Source organism: Pelophylax lessonae (genome assembly GCF_965119305.1).
Source record: "Pelophylax lessonae genome assembly, chromosome: 2".
Lineage (NCBI taxonomy): Eukaryota > Metazoa > Chordata > Amphibia > Anura > Ranidae > Pelophylax > Pelophylax lessonae.
This window is the reverse complement of record NC_138769.1, coordinates 452359184-452376829: the sequence shown is the minus strand read 5'-3', so window position 1 is coordinate 452376829 and position 17646 is coordinate 452359184. Positions and strand designations below refer to the sequence as shown.

Below are 17646 nucleotides of genomic sequence, written 5' to 3'. Positions count from 1 at the left end.
AATGTACATAAACCGCCTCCCACCCAGCCAATGTACATAAACAGCCAGGTCGGAGCTTCCCTGTTCAGAGTCAACACATCCATAAGTCCTTCAGACTGCTGCGATTGGCCCTCCCGATCATCCCGATATCTCTGTGTTCACTCCCCCCACTGAGCTCAGCGAGAGCTCAGTTGGGGGGGGGGGGGGGGCATGCCGCAGCCTGTGACAGCTCTTTGTGTAACTGATGATTTTAGTGTTCAGTTACGCAGAGATGACACATATTGCAGCCATCCCCAAACAGTACACCAAGCACCACTGTTCCTTTCCCGGTGCACACCTGTGCCAGCGTCCCGGTGCACATCTGTGCCAGCGTCCGCCGGTGGACGATCAACATCTGTCAGTGTAGCAGTGTTCCACCAATAAATAAGTAAAAAATTCAAAGCACCCCTGTCTCTCCGTGCTCACGTGCGATAACGAACCCACACGTTGGTTCTGTACACGTACGTAAATGTCAGTCGCACCACGCATGAGGTATTGCTGTGAACGTCAGAGCGAGAGCGATCATTTTAGCACCGGACCTCCTGTGTAACTCCAAACTGGTAACCAATAAATGCTTATCCCTATAGAGATTTTTATATACCAAAGTTTGACATTATTTTACAAGTGTGCATAATTTTAAAGTGACATGTTTTTTTATCTATTTACCCGGCGCAACACCATATTTTATATTTTACCAAAAATTTGTCTTTGTGTGCACTGAATTTCATTAAATTGTATTTATGAGTTACAGTGTGTAAAATTGCTTTAAAAAAAATGCTGCGCAAATACCGTGTGACATAGAAATGAGCAAAACACACCATTTTATTCTCTAGGGCCTCTGCTACAAATATATATAATATATATAATGTTTGGTGTTTCTAATTCATTTTCAAGAAAAAATAGAGTTTTACTTGCGTCAGGAGAAGGCCTGGTCTTAAAGTGGAGAATGCCTGAAGGTACTCCTTGGAATTTGGGCCTCTCTTATTCTAGGCTGTGAAAAAGTCTCATGTGATATAGCCATACTCAGGAGGAGTGGCAGAATGTGATTTGGAGTGTAGTTGCAAGTGTGTCTATGCCGTGTGTGAGAAATAACTTGTTATGATGTTTTTGGGGAAAAAAAAACAACCTAATTTTATTTAATTTCTTAATTTTCTAAAGAATTGTGGGGAAAAAACAAATGATAGGCCATCAGAACATCGGGTGTGCTTAACCACTTGCCTACTGGGCACTTATACCCCCTTCCTGCCCAGGCCAATTTTCAGCTTTCAGCGCTCTCACGCTTTGAATGACAATTGCGCGGTCATGCTACACTGTACCCATATGAAATTTTTATCATTTTTTTCACACAAATAGAGCTTTCTTTTGGTGGTATTTAATCACCTCTGGCTTTTTTCTTACAAAAAAAAAGGAAAAAGACAGAAAATTTTGAAAAAAAAATTTTTTTCTTCTCTGTCGCTCATTGACAGGCGTAGTCTTCGTTGATACTAACAACTCGGGTTATGCTGCCCTCTACAGGAGTAGGACTAGACAGGAAAGAAAACATTCTGGCCACACCTTAGGGGCAGTCCCAGAGGGTATATCCTCTTTCTCTGCTACAGCAAATCAGTTTTTTTCTGTCTAGTTAGGAGTAAGGACCTAGATGCCTTGCTAGGATCTTCGGTCCTGGCAGGATTTTTTTCTTAGAAAGATTTTTTAGACAGCTTTTTTTCTCCAGTGTTCCTGTGAGATCTTCAAGCAAGAAAGCTGAACTGGGCTACGGGCTGGATGTTGAGATCCAGGGGTCACCCCAGTTCAGCCTACGAGCGCGTGCAGGCCATAGCTCCGCTCTGGGTCGGCCGCGACATAGTCCCACTGGACGGGGACTGACCCTGCGAGTTAAACGTCTCGCTTAAACGCCAATGACCATGAGTCACGGCGTCCATATTGGTCGACAGCCCTCCCACCCCGGTGGAGAGGGGTACTGTCAGGAGTTGGCGCCCGCCTGGTTCCGGTATGGTGAGTAGTATGTTCCCCCTTTTCCCTCTGACGGGTTTGTGGTGAACGCGGGCCCCTCTCTGAAATGGTAAGGATGGGTCTCCCCTCTATCCTATAACATGTCACAGATCCCCCTATTTGAGTGTGATTTTTGTGAACAAGAAACCAGGAGGCTTGGTTTGGGAGCTGACAATCTAATGTCATTTCAAAACTGTAAAGATGACTGAAGTCAGTGGCAGTACTAGAATATTACTGTGATAGTATAAGGTATCCTACCTGTCAGAAGTGTTCACAGGGCGATGTCTATACATGTATACTGCAGTCCAGATCGCATTCCTCCAGCAAAGGCAGATGCCTTCCGACGGCCCACGGACCGCATACGGCCCGCCAGGGTCCGGTACCGCCGGCCAGGCTGATCACCATTAGGGTAAAGGTTTGTGGGGCCGAGATACTCCCGCAGGCCGCCAGACACGCCGTTATCCTGTACAGGCCGCCGCCATTGTCTGGCAGATCGCACGAGGCCGTCATATTGGCGTAGCCTCGTGTCTCCAGCATGGGGGCGGCCATGTTTGAGGTGACCCAAACACCTCGTGGAGCTAGGGGAGGCACCGGAAGGTGTGCAGAGGGGCGGAGCCGCCTCCCTTTTTTCCCGGGAAGCCAGCCAAAAGACTTCCTGTCTGTTCTAGACAGTGCTGTAACAGGTTGCATTTGAAACTCTGCTAATACATAAGAAAAGTCCAGGCGCTGCTCCCAAAGGACGGTCCCTGGATATGGAACCAACCGACCAATCCGGTCACCTCTAAATGGCCAATAAGTGGTGACTGACCAGGGCTGCCCACCCTAAACATGGGATGAGATCATGAGTAGGTGAAGTAGAAAACAGAGGGTGGCGCTCACTGGCGTCAGTGAATGAGTGCTCTATGGGAGACTATGGAATGTCTCTATAAATGATGTTTATTGAAAACATAACAAATCATAAATGGATAAATGATAAAAGATGATAAAAATTGCCACTACAGCCCCAACATTCCTGACATTCCTAAGTCTCCTAGGATTGCTGTGGGATCAAGGAGAATGTATAAGTTCCAATTAGACCTAGAGTGATGATGACATCCCTCTTGGTGACAACAGGCTGGCAATAAATACCTCGGATGCCGCTCGAGCGCTGATGACAGGCTCAGAGGGGGACACTGTGCGCGGCCGCCGCACGGTCCCGCAGTTGCTGACAGTCCGCCTGTGTGCTGATGTCCGATTCCTCCGTTGCTTCCGTGGTAGCTGGAAGTGACGTGGGGATTGCGTGACCGGAAGTGACGAAGGTCTATAGACAGGAAGTCGGGGCCGATCGCGGATGTAAACAGACTTGCTTTCCAATTGCCGCAACTACATGTTTCGCGCCCTGCGCTTTGTCAAGTTCGCCACCCTCTGTTTTCTACTTCACCTGCATTTGAAACTCTGAGCATCAAGTGGTGAGTAGGGATGCACCGAATATTCGGCGGCCGAACATTATTCGGCCGAAAATAGAAAAAATAGCACTTTCGGTATTCGGCCGAATAAGTCAAAAGGCCGAATAATTTTGTGCCGAACAATAGGGCTGAACGATAGTCGATATGATATCGACTATCGTTCTGTGGCCGTAGGCGATATTCATATCGCCGAGGTCACGATATTTACAGGGGGAAGGGACTCGGAGGAGGACAGGAGGACTCACAGACTTCCGTGAAGCCGGGACACTTCAGCGGTGAGCATACATCCATTACTCACTCGTGCACTGCAGCCCGCCCCACACATTCAGTGAGTCTTACTCTCCTCCCTAGTTTTTTCAATGGCACATTCAGGAAGCCAATCACGCCGTGATTAGCTGCACAGCGAACCAATCACGCGTGCCTGCACACCTGATTGGTTCCGCTGTGCCGCTACTCACGGCGTGATTGGCTTCCTGAATGTGCCATTGAAAAAACTAGGGAGGAGAGTAAGACTCACTGAATGTGTGGGGCGGGCTGCAGTGCACGAGTGAGTAATGTATGTATGCGGCTGTGCTCCTTTCCAGGCTCCTACTAGTCAACCTCCAGCTTCCTACTACCACCACTATGAGAGACTGTCACTATAATCTGATCGAGTCCACACTGACACTGACTGACTGTCACTGAGTAATTGATGTTACCACATTAACCCTGACCTGCCCAGTGCCCTGTATCTGCAATTCAAATTTACAAGGCTGCCTGCATGCTTCCTGATTTCCATTCCCAGCATCCTTCCCAATCCCTACAGTGTCACTAACAGTAACCCTATGGTAAAAGGCTGCAGTGTGCACTGAATCCCATTCCCTACAGTAACATTTAGGGAGAGAGAGAGACATGAGAGGACAAGAGAGAGAGAGAGAGAGACATGAGAGGACAAGAGAGAGAGAGTGAGAGGACAAGAGAGAGAGACACACGAGAGGACAAGAGAGAGGACAAAAAATTGGCAAAATAAATGGAAAAAATGCGAAACACCGCGTTCGGTATTCGGCCTTCGGCCAAACATTTCATTATTATTCGGCTTCGGCCAAGAATTTCATTTCGGTGCATCCCTAGTGGTGAGCCTTGGGGTCTATCTCTCTCTCTCTCGCTCTGTAGGGGTCCCTAAGCAGGTAACACTGAGGGGCATTGTGGCGCTGGGGGTCTGAAAAAAAAAAAAATAAGTTTTATTTTTGTTGGCAATTGATTTTTTTCGGTTAGTATCTGGAATTGTCATGGACCCTGCCACACAGGTACCCCCACCTGTTTCCCTCGAGGGGGCCGCGGAACCCGCCAGTGCACAGAGTATGGATGCATTTACAGCAGTTTTGGAGTCTTTGGTGGCTCGGGTGGAGACGGCCTGTCAGGAACGGGGGTCAAGAAAGCGACCCCCGCCTACCCCTATATCATCTGAGACTTCAGATTCAGATTCTGAGATGGTCATTGCAGCTGCAGGTCCCTCTGCAGGGGCTGTTGTCTCAGGTAAAGTTCCCTCAGACAGTGAGGAGGACGTTCATGCTTCCGCCATAGCACAAGAAGAAGCATTGGTGGACGCACTAGTTGTGGCGGTTCGGGAAACCTTAAGACTTGAGGTTTTACCGGCAGAGGCAACTGAAATGGAAATTCCCTTTGGTACTAGCAAACCCACCAAGACGGTGAAGGTTTTTCCTTTACCCAAGTGTTTTGGTAATAAGATTAAAGAGGAATGGGATCATTCAAAGCGTACCTTTACTATTTCCAAGCGCATTGCTAGACGCTATCCGTTTGAGGAATCCCTCATTAAGAAATGGACGGTACCACCAGTGGTGGATCCACCTATTTCCAGACTGAATAAAGCCACGGTTATTCCGGTGGAGGACGCTTCGTCCTTTAAGGATTCGGTGGATCGGAAGGTAGAAGCGGAGTCCCGCACTATCTTTTCCCTGATAGGGTCAGCCTTTAGACCAGTAATTGTCATTGGTCTAGTTTCTCAAACATTAACGGAATGGGCGAGATTGGTGCGCCAGGACCTGAAGGGGAAAGGTATCCCCCAGGCAACATCTGATTTGATGGAACAGATTATACAAGGACTACAGTTTGTCTGTGACGCAGCCTTGGATGCCACCCCCCTATTAGGGCATGCATCTATGTCAGCGGTAATCCTCAGACGTGTGCTGTGGTTAAAATGCTGGTCAGCGGACCTAGGTTCCAAAAAGACCTTTGCGAATCTCCCCTTTCAGGGGAATCGCCTATTTGGGGCCACCCTAGATGAGATCATTAAGGATGCCACTGGGGGCAAAAGCACTTTTTTTTGCCACAGGCTGCTAAAGCTAAAGGACCTCGTAACAAGCGTGGACCTTTCTTTGCCGCCCATAAAGGGTTCGTTCGCTCTGCTGGAGCAAGCAGGAAGGGCAAAACCCCTCTAGGAGGGTTCAAGAAGCGCTGGTCGGACAAACAAAAGACCGACTCAGCCAAACCTGAAGCTAAGGCTTACACAGCCTGAAGGTGCGCCCCCACCCGGCTTGAGGGTGGGGGGACGTCTTCACCGGTATTCAGAGCACTAGATCGAGCATCGATCACTGCTACCGGTGCGATTCTTCCCTTCCAACATTTAAGTACTACAGGGAGCGGTAGTTACCGTTCCCTGAACAGATCTTTTCCAAAGATTAGTCTCAGTTCCCCACAGGAATCGGATCCGGTTGAGCAGACAGACCAAGGAGCCTCTAGCCGGGTGACTTCGGTCTCCAATGTTCAACCAGGAGAAATCATCACTCCTGATAGGAATCAGGTGTCGGATAAATGTGTGGGAACAGAGAACGATCAGACTTTGTCGGATTGCCTGGGCCAGGTAGCTCTAGGGCAGCCTGGTTCGGATCCAGTCAGGCAATATCAGGGTGATGACTTAGGTCAATCACCAAGGATTTCACCATCTGTGTCTTCTTCAGAGCATCCCGGAGGCGCGGAGATTGGTAACGCGCGCCCACGATCCTCCAGTGGACGCAGCAGACGCGCTGAACGGCCTGTTAAGGCAGTGTCAGCTATTAGAGGTATTCCCTCCTCTCAGATTGCTGCTGAGATTTCTCCGCAGGATGGAGATGGAGGGAACTCCAGTTATCCTGGAAATTCTAAGCTAGCCTCGTCAAGCCGGTCAGGCCGACTTGGACATGCTAGTCGCGAACGCTCCTTGGGAACTCTCAGGGAGGGTCTGCGGTCTCAAGGACCGATCTTCCATTGTGCTTTACAGTCGCTGGTTTTAATGGCCTGGCCATTGAGACCCAGGTACTGAAGGACAGAGGGTTGTCAGCTTCAGTTATTCCTACTCTAATTAAGGCAAGGAAAGCGACTTCCAGCAAGGTCTATTATCGCACATGGAAGACTTATATCGCGTGGTGCGAATCTTTGGGATTTCCTCCACGTACCTATTCGGTGACCCGAATATTGGCTTTTCTGCAAAAGGGGGTTGAGCAGAAACTATCCTTGAGCACCATCAAGGGTCAGGTTTCAGCATTAGCAATCTTCTTTCAGAAGCCCTTGGCTACTCATTCCTTGGTGCGGAATTTCATTCAGGGGGTGCGGCACCTGGCTCCACCAGTCCGCGCGCCCTTACCGCCCTGGGATCTTAATTTGGTTTTGTCGGTTCTGCAGAAACCTCCCTTTGAAAACATCAGGGAGATTCCCTTGCTTACTTTATCCCAGAAGGTGGCCTTCTTGGTGGCTATCACTTCTGCATGCAGGGTGTCAGAACTGGCTGCATTGTCATGCCAGTCCCCATATTTAGTGGTTCATAGGGATAAGGTAGTTCTTCATCCGAAGCCATCCTTTCTTCCAAAGGTGGTTTCAGACTTTCATCTGAATGAAGATATTGTGCTACCTTCCTTGTGTCCTCAGCCCAATCATCATCGGAAACATGCGTTGCATTCCTTGGATGTGGTTCGGGCAATCGGGGTATACCTGAAGGCTACGGAATCGTTCCGTGAAACGGATTCACTTTTTGTGATCACGGATGGCCCCAGAAAGGGGTTGCCTGCATCTGCCGCGACTATCTCCAAATGGATTAGACAGACGGTGGTACAGGCTTATTCTATTAGGGGTCGGAATCCTCCGTTCCCTGTTAAGGCGCACTCCACTTGAGCGCTCAGTACTTCCTGGGCCTTCCGCCATCAGGCGTCAGTGGTCCAGGTATGTAAGGCGGCCACCTGGTCGTCGGTACATACCTTTACAAAATTTTATAAAATTGATGTGATGGCATCGGCGGATGCCTCATTTGGCCGCAAGGTTTTGCAGGCCGCAATTTGAGGAGACCGGTGGTCTACCTCGAGGGTTTTTTTCTGTTGGAATTTCTGTTGAGTCTCATCTTTGATTGATGAGCCTTGAGAACTTCTAGTTGGCACCGGTTGGGCCTTCTAGATTGGATTTTTGATTTCCATTTTCCCACCCCTCATTTGTGGTACTGCTTTGGGACGTCCCGAGTTGTGTTGAATCAACGAGGACTACGTCTGTCAATGAGCGACAGAGAAAAATGGATTTTTGTAAAATCTTACCGTAAAATCCTTTTCTCTTAAGCTCAGTTGGGTTGGGTTAAATTCTCTAAACACTGCTTTGTGACATAACTGATTTGCTGTAGCAGAGAGAGAGAGAGGATATACCCTCTGGGACTGCCCCTAAGGTGTGGCCAGAATGTTTTCTTTCCTGTCTAGTCCTACTCCTGTAGAGGGCAGCATAACCCGAGTTGTTAGTATCAACGAGGACTACGTCTGTCAATGAGCTTAAGAGTAAAGGATTTTACGGTAAGATTTTACAAAAATCCATTTATTTTCTGTGAGTAAATTTTTAAAATAAATACATTTTTCTCCTTCACTGATGTGCGCTGATGAGGCGGCACTGATAGGCTGCACTGATGGGGTTGCACTTATGGGCACTGATGAGGAGGTACTAATATCCCGCACTGCTGGGCACTGAGAGGTGGAACTGAGAGGCGGCACTGAGTGGCGGTACTGATGGGTGGCACTGATGGATACTGACGGGTGGCACTGATCAGCACTGATGGGCAACACCATCAGTGCCCACACTCAGTGCCCATAGTGCTGCTAGTCAGTGCCCATCAGTGCCTAGATGAGCAGGCACTGACTGGCAGCACTATGGGCACTGATGGGGGGCACTGTGGGCAGTTGTGGCATCTTATTCCCCTCTTCTGTAATCAGGGTACTGGTGATCAGTGCCCTGATTACATTCCTGTGTCTCCCCTTAGAGATGATCTCCTATGTTTACATATGAGATCATCTCTCATTGCACGGTCCGATCACGTGGTAAATGGTCGCTGTGATTGGCCATTCACCATGATCTGTGATTGGCTGTGTCCAAGGGACACGGCCAACACAGATTTTCCCTGATGCGCGCTTGCTGGAGCGCGCGGGGAGCCTGTCTCTGGGAGGCCGTATAAAGACGGCCTCCCGGAAATTAGAGTCCGCGCTGTAGCCGTACTTCGGCTATAGCACGGACCGGAAGCGGTTAATATTCAATGATTGGCACCATGACTTGTAGTCTTTCGCATAAAATAAATAATACAACCTGATTTGGATTATTTTTATCAAGGAAATGTAGCCGTACAAATTTTGGTCAAAATTTTATGAAGAAAATGTACTTATTTGCAAAATTTTATAACCGAACCCAAGAAAAACAATTTTTTTTTTCAAAATTTGGTCTTTTTTTTAATTTTTTTTTTAGCGCAAAGAATAAAAAAACCCAGTGATGATTAAATACCACCAAAAGAAATCTCTATTTGTGTGGAAAAAAATGAAAACATTTCATATGGGTACAGTGTTGCATGACTGAGTAATTATTCAAAGCACAACAGCACTGAAAGCTGAAAATTAGTCTGGGCAGGAAGGGGGTGAAATTGCCCAATATTGAGGTGGTTAAAATATCTGCAAGTACAAAAAAATACATTTTGATCCTCCTAGAAATCCAGTGTACACCTGTTTTTTGAGCTGACAACAGGGTGTCTTTTCTGCACCAAATTCCAATCTACGTTATCAGCACTCCCTGCTAGATCACAGCACTTCACCTCTTGCCCAGCCCTCTCTGTCGCACTGCACTTACATACATTGTTTTCTTTTACAGCTAAAAAAATGCTGCCTCGACTTCCAAGAGCCTGCCCACACACTGTGTGTTGGAAAAGGGCTCTTAAGAGATTTAGCCTGGGGTGAGCAACAGCATACTGTGTATACAGATAGAGCTCTATGGAAATGTAGTTCTGGGGGTGTTCCAGCTTCAGGCCACTGCAAGAACTTATCAAGCCTGGTGAGAATATCAAAGGGAGCTGCTCTGGCTAAAGGAACAAGATGACAAAACATATTTAATGCTGGGACGTTTTCAAGAGGGATAAAGGGAGGTTTAGCATTCAATTCGAATAACGCAGGACATGCGCTTTAAAGTAGTGATGATCAGTGCCAGACTGTAACGTTCGTCTGAGTGACACCCCCCCCCCCCCCCCCCCAACAAGGACCTCATTGAACAGAATGTGCAGATATCTGGCTTAATGGTTCTATCTGTTGTTGTTGTGCTCTTTAGACACAAAGAAAGTCCACATAGAAGTCCAGGAAAAAACGAATGACGAGGAAGATGATGACGAGGATGATGAAGATGAGGATGATGAGGCAGAAACTGAAGATGATGAAGAGGAAGAAGAAGGGCAGAGCAGTGAGGATGAGAAATCTTCAGATGAAAAGCCAGTAGAATCTCCGCCTGTGGCTTCCAAACCAGCAGAGAAGAGGCCAGTAAAAGAACAGAGTTCAGATTCGGAGTCTGAATCTGATGATGATCGCACCAAAGAGGAGCGGGCGTATGATAAAGCCAAAAGGAGAATTGAGGTGCTTTATATATTTTTCCTAATCAATGCCTAGCAGAAGCCTTTTTTCTTTCCCTATAAAAATTGCAGCATGCAATCACATTTTGAATTATCTTCATGTTTAGTGTAAAGCTGTGAAGATGGAAATATAGGAACAAAAATTGAGGTCTTATTTTGAAAGGTGCAGGCATTCGCATCTTTGCTTCATTATCAAGTAAATCACTGACCAGACTTTTCAGAATTTAATGACTACAGTGCATTGCGAAAGTATTCGGCCCCCTTGAACTTTGCGACCTTTTGCCACATTTCAGGCTACAAACATAAAGATTTAAAAATGTAATTTTTTTTGAAGAATCAACAAAAACACAATAAGGAAGTGGAAGGAAATTTATTGGATATTTCAAGCTTTTTTAACAAATAAAAAACTGAAAAATGCAAAATTATTCAGCCCCCTTAAGTTAATACTTTGTAGCGCCACCTTTTGCTGCGATTACAGCTGTAAGTCGCTTGGGGTATGTCTCTATCAGTTTTGCACATCGAGAGACTGAAATCTTCTGCCCATTCCTCCTTGCAAAACAGCTCGAGCTCAGTGAGGTTGGATGGAGAGCGTTTGTGAACAGCAGTTTTCAGTTCTTTCCACAGATTCTCGATTGGATTCAGGCCTGGACTTTGACTTGGCCATTCTAACACCTGGATATGTTTATTTGTGAACCATTCCATTGTAGATTTTGCTTTATGTTTTGAATCATTGTCTTGTTGGAAGACAAATCTCCGTCCCAGTCTCAGGTCTTTTGCAGACTCCATCAGGTTTTCTTCCAGAATGGTCCTGTATTTGGCTCCATCCATCTTCCCATCAATTTTAACCATCTTCCCTGTCCCTGCTGAAGAAAAGCAGGCCCAAACCATGATGCTGCCACCACCATGTTTGATAGTGGGGATGGTGTATTCAGGGTGATGAGCTGTGTTGCTTTTACGCCAAACATAACGTTTTGCGTTGTTGCCAAAAAGTTTGATTTTGGTTTCATCTGACCAGAGCACCTTCTTCCACATGTTTGGTGTGTCTCCCAGGTGACTTGTGGCAAACTTTAAACGACACTTTTTATGGATATCTTTAAGAAATGGCTTTCTTCTTGCCACTCTTCCATAAAGGCCAGATTTGTGCAGTTTGCAACTGATTGTTGTCCTATGGACAGAGTCTCCCACCTCAGCTGTAGATCTCTGCAGTTCATCCAGAGTGATCATGGGCCTCTTGGCTGCATCTCTGATCAGCCTTCTCCTTGTATGAGCTGAAAGTTTAGAGGGACGGCCAGGTCTTTGTAGATTTGCAGTGGTCTGATACTCCTTCCATTTCAATATTATCGCTTGCACAGTGCTCCTTGGGATGTTCAAAGTTTGGGAAATCTTTTTGTATCAAAATCCCAGCTTTAAACTTCTCCACAACAGTATCTCGGACCTGCCTGGTGTGTTCCTTGTTCTTCATGATGCTCTCTGCTCTTTAAACGGACCTCTGAGACTATCACAGTGCAGGTGCATTTATACGGAGACTTGATTACACACAGGTGGATTCTATTTATCATCATTAGTCATTTAGGTCAACATTGGATCATTCAGAGATCCTCACTGAACTTCTGGAGAGAGTTTGCTGCACTGAAAGTAAAGGGGCTGAATTTTGCACGCCCATTTTTTCAGTTTTTTATTTAACAAAATTTGAAATATCCAATAAATTTCGTTCCACTTCATGATTGTGTCCCACTTGTTGTTGATTCTTCACAAAAAAATTACAGTTTTATATCTTTATGTTTGAAGCCTGAAATGTGGCAAAAGGTCGCAAAGGGGGCCGAATACTTTCGCAATGCACTGTATATGTTTGCTTTAGCTACTGTCTAGATAGAATCAGGATGGCAGCGCCAGCATATATCTGCAAAAAACTTTTGAAACCAGTTAAGCAATTGCAACAATTGATATACAGTGCCTTGAAAAAAGTATTCATACCACTTGAAATTTTCCACATTTTGTCATGTTGCAAACCGAAACATAAATGTATTTTATGTGATAGACCAACACAGTGACACATAACTGTGAGATAAAATACATTTACATTTTTAGTTGTAACATGACAAAATGTGGAACATTTCAAGGGGTATGAATACCATTTCAAGGCACTATACAGTATATGTATGTTCTCACAGGTTCACTTTAAAGTGACCCTTAACAATATCCTTATTCTTCAAAAATAATCTGTACACATGAAGTACTTAATGTCCCTGTAATCTATTTTTCCATAAAATTGTTTCTTACTATGCTTTTCGGCCTCCTTGTAACTTCCCCTGTGGATGTTACACAGCTCCCAAACCTCTCCTTTTCCCGCTTCTGTTTGTGTACTACATTCAGTGTACCTTAGTTGTCGTCATGTGCACTGTTCTAGAGAGGCTACAAACTCCCTAATTTTATAGTACCCAGTTCATTTCAGGAGCGAGCTAGAGAGGGTGGCTATGTTCCAATGTATACAGTGGGACCATGGAGAACAAACGTAGCCTCCCTCTATCAGGAAGTCAGATCACGACCGCAAAAAAAAAAGAAAAAAAAAAACCTCTGGATATGATGCTGAGCACGTGCAACTTGTTTGGTCGACCATGGCGAGGCCTGTTCTGAGTGCAACCTGTCCTGGTAAACAGCTGTATGGTCTTGGCCACCGTGTTGCAGCCCAGTTTCAGGGTCTTGGCAATCTTCTTGTAGCCTAGACCATTTTTATGTAGAGCAACAATTTTTTTCAGATCCTCAGAGTTCTTTGCCATGAGGTGCCATGTTGAACTTCCAGTGACCAGTATGAGAGAGTGAGAGCAATAACACCAAATCTAACACACCTGTTCCCCATTCACACCTGAGACCTTGTAACACTAACAAATCACATGACACCAGGGAGGGAAAATGGCTTATTGGCCCAATTTGGACATTGTCACTTAGGGGTGAACTCCCTTTTGTTGCCAGTGGTTTAGACATTAATGGCTGTGTGTTATTTTGAGGGGACAGCAAATTTACACTGTTATACAAGCTATACACTCACTACTTTACATTGTAGCAAAGTGTTATTTCTTCTGTGTTGTCACATGAAACAATATAATAAAATATTCACAAAAATGTGAGTGGTGTACTCACGTTTGTGAAATACTGTATATACTGTAACTGTAACCCAACCTAAACTACTTAAGCTGTGTGCATATGAAATAGGTAGGTAGATATATAAATAATACAGGTAGATATATATATATATATATATAATATAATATATACAAGTGCATCTCCTTACAGCGTAATATATTTCAAACATTTCTTTCTTTTATTTTGATAATTATGGCTTACAGCTACTGAAAACCCAAAAGTCAGCGTATCAGAAAATTAGAATATTACATAAGACCAAAAAAAAAAAAAAAAAAGATTTTTAATACAGAAATGGCTTACTGAAAATTATGCCCATGTACAGTATAGTAGTATAGTATGCATACTTAGTCGTGGCTCCTTTTGCATGAATTACTGAATCAATGCGGCGTGGCATGGCGGTGATCAGCCTGCGGCACTGCTGAGGTGTTATGGAAGCCCAGGTTTCTTTGATAGCGGCCTTAGGCTCGTCTGCATTGTTAGGTCTGGTGTCTCTCATCTTCCTCTTGACAATATCCCACAGATTCTCTATGGGGTTTAGGTCAGGTGAATTTTCTAGCCAATCGAGCACAGTGATACCATGATCATTAAACCAGGTATTGGTACTTTTGGCAGTGTGGGCAGGTGCCAAGTCCTGCTGGAAAATTAAATCCGCATTTTCATAAAGCTGGTGAGCAGAGGGAAGCATGAAGTCCTCTACAATTTCCTGGTAGAGGTCTGAGCTGACTTTGGACTTGATAAAACTGTGGAAACTTGACCCTGGACCTCATGCAACTTGAATTCTGTGCCTCTCCACTCTTCCTCCAGACTATGATCTTGATTTCCAAATTAGATGCAAAATTTTCCAGTTTGTAATGATTTAGGGAGCCATGTTCTCTGCTGGTGATGGTCCACTGTGTTTTATCACATCCCAAGTCAACGCAGCCCTCTAGCAGGAAATTCTAGAGCACTTCATGCTTCCCTCTGCTTACCGGCTTTTTGGAGATGCTGATTTCTTTTTACAGCAGGACTTGGCACCTGCCTACACTACCAAAAGTGCCAATTCCTGGTTTAATGATCATGGTATCACTGTGCTTGATTGGCCAGCAAACTAGCCTGACCTAAACCCCATAGAGAATCTATGGGGTATTGTCAAGAGGAAGATGAGACACCAGACCCAACAATGCAGATGAGCTGAAGGCCTCTGTCAAAGCAACCTGGCCTTCCATAACACTTAAGCAGTGCCACAGGCTGATTGCCTTTTATGCCACGCCACATTGATGCAGTAATTCATTCAAAAAGAGCCCCGACCAAGCATTGAGTGCATACTATACTGTACATGAACATACTTTTCTGTAAGCCAACATTTCTGTATTAAGTTTTTTTTTTTTTCTGTTCTTATGTAATATTCAAATTTTCTGAGATACTGAATTTTGGGTTTTCAAAAGCTGTAAGCCATAATCATCAAAATAAAAGAAAGAAATGCTTGAAATCTATCACTCTGTGTAAACCATCTATATAAAATATGAGTTTTGCTTTTTGAATTGAACAACTGAAATAGTTTTATTTTTTTGATATCTCTCTTGATATAATCTGCATAAGTTGCTTTGTGATGTGATTTCGTTAGTTTCAGATACTATTACTAAAGCGCTGCAGTGTGTTTAGGCATAGGTGTTAATTATAAGAACCTTGCTTGCATTTGGCCAGTAAACGTGTTCCTAGAAGTAATCAGCAGTTCGCCAAATGTAACTCATAATTTTGTCGAATCATATTTTTCCCTTTTAGAAACGACGTATCGAAAACCAGAAAACTATAAATTTTCAAGTCCTGCGTGCACCTGTGATATGTGTGCTTGGCCACGTAGATACTGGAAAGACCAAAATTCTAGACAAGGTATACACAATACACATCTCTGCATTTCTGTTTTATGAAACCATTATGAAAGTGACTTTTTTTTTTTTTTTTTATAAATTCTTTATTTTTTTTTAATAGAAACTGTATCACCATTCACATCCATTACAATTCAAACAGTACAGTGCAAGTTATTTGTAGAGCCCATATATCGCACTCCTATTTAAACATCTGTTCCTAATTACAACATTCTGTTGGACTTGTGCCACGTTCGCTGGTGGGCAACCCCATTTCTCGCGGTTTTAGAACCATATTAAACTCAAGGAACTGGTCCAAACTCGCTTTCAGTTTTGGATATGGGATAGGAAGTGAAGAAAAATCTCTCCAATGGGACACAGATGCCAACAAATTGTCTGGAGTTATAACCCTTCTTTACTAAATCCAAAATGAACAAACATTTTCCTTTAGTTCTACTTTAATGTACATCTAAATGCAAATGATGCTGCCTGAAAGACCCTTCATGTCCTAGGGTGACAATGCATACTTGCTGTATTAATATCTTATTCAGAAGCAGCGTTGTCACCCTAGGCTACTCTCCTGATTTTCACTAAAAATACCTCCCCCCTGTCCTCATGCTGTTTTTTTGTTTGCCAGAAGATAGCTGGGAAAGCAGATATCTTTGTTTTCAGATCCCAGTTCAATCCACAGGAAGTTACAGGGACACTAGAATTCTAGCAGGATCAGCGGTAACCTTTCTGTTCTTGCTGAAATTGTGCTTAGCATAAAAAAAAACACAATGCAATACAGCCACAATCTATGGACTGCAGTTTATAATTTGGCTTTAGGTTCCATGCACACTGAGCTTAAAAAAAAAAAAAAAAAAAAAAAAAGCCAATTCCCTTTGCAGAAAGAAACGCTCATAAAGAGCACTTTTGTACAGAGTTTAGGCGAGTTTAGCATTTTTTTTCTGCCAGAAAGCTTCAATCAAAAACGCAAACCAGAAGAGTTTTTTTTTTCCTGCCAGTAAATGCTGTGCACAAAATATGCTTGTTATCGTTCAAAAACCCCAAAAAGGCAAAACTTCTATAGAAGCAGCCATTTTTTTTTTTTTTTAAGCCAGTATGCGTAGAGCCTTAAAGTGATATTAAAATACTAGCTCCCCGCCCACCGTTAAAGGCGGAACGGTGCGGTTCTCGTTCTGGGAGGACGTCCTATTATGGCGCTCCTAGGACACAGCGTGACACTGATCTTGGTAAGAGCCAATGACGTGGCTCTTTACCTATGTGATCGGCTGTGTCCAATCACAGCCGGTCACATGTAAATGAGGAAGTTCCGTTTATCAGAGTGTGTGGCGAGGAGAGCCGATCAGCGGATCCTCCTCAAAGGGGAGCCCAGGACAGGTAATCAGGGCACTGATCATTCGTGCCCTGATTACAGTAAAGAATAAACGTGCACATCATTGACACCAATCAGTGCCCACCAGTGACCTCAATCAGTGCCCATTAGTGATGCCAGTCAGTGCCCAGCAGTGCCTGCTCATCTGTGCTGCCTGTCAGTTCTCATCTGTGCCATCTATCAGTGCCCATCAGTGCGGCATATTGGTGTCTCCATCAGTTTTACCTCATTACTGCTAATCAGTGCAGCCTATCAGTGCAGCCCCATTAGTGCACATCAGTGAAGGAGAAAAAATACTTATTTACAAAATTTACTGAATGAAACTTTGTCTTTTTTTTTTTTTGATAAAAAATAAAAAACCCAGTGGTGATTAAATACCACCAAAAAAAGCTCTATGTGTGCGAAAAAATATGATAAAAATTAATTAATTAAAAATTTGGGTACAGCATTGCATGACTACGCAATTGGTATTCAAAGTGTAAAAGCTGAAAATTGGCCTGGGCAGGAAGGGGGTGAAAGTGCCCTGTATCGAAGTAAAGGTTAAATTATTATTTTTGTTTTAAATAACAAACTTCTTATACTTGCCTACTCCGTGCAATAGTTTTGCACAGAGCAGCCCCAATCCTGCTTCTCTTGGGTCTCTCTCTGGCACTCCTGGCTCCTCCTTTTCTCCGAGTGCCCCGATAGCAACCCACTTACTATGGGAGGCACTCCTGCATGCTCACTCCAGTGCCCTGCTCTGTGTCATTAAGACACAGAACTGAGCTCAGCCCTGCTCCCTGCTCTCTCTCCTCATTGGCTTACTGGCTGTGATTGACAACAGCCTGAGCCAATGGCTCCTGCTGCTGTGTCTCAGCCAATGAGGAGGCAGAGACCTAGGAGAGCAGCTGCTCTCGTGCTGTGGATCGGGTAAGTATTAGGAGGAGCATGTAGGTAAGAAAAACCTTTAAC

At 44.6% G+C, this 17646-nt stretch overlaps 1 protein-coding gene across 2 annotated transcripts in view; it reads left to right on the top strand.

The window, feature by feature from the left end:
* The window catches only part of EIF5B (eukaryotic translation initiation factor 5B), a 94839-nt gene that overhangs the window by 49541 nt on the left and 27652 nt on the right, over positions 1 to 17646 (top strand). For both annotated transcript variants that reach the window (XM_082244629.1, XM_082244628.1), the window contains 2 exons: positions 10038 to 10336; positions 15235 to 15342. In XM_082244629.1, the coding sequence (XP_082100755.1) occupies positions 10038 to 10336; positions 15235 to 15342 (407 nt within the window). The remainder of the gene's footprint in view (positions 1 to 10037; positions 10337 to 15234; positions 15343 to 17646) is intronic.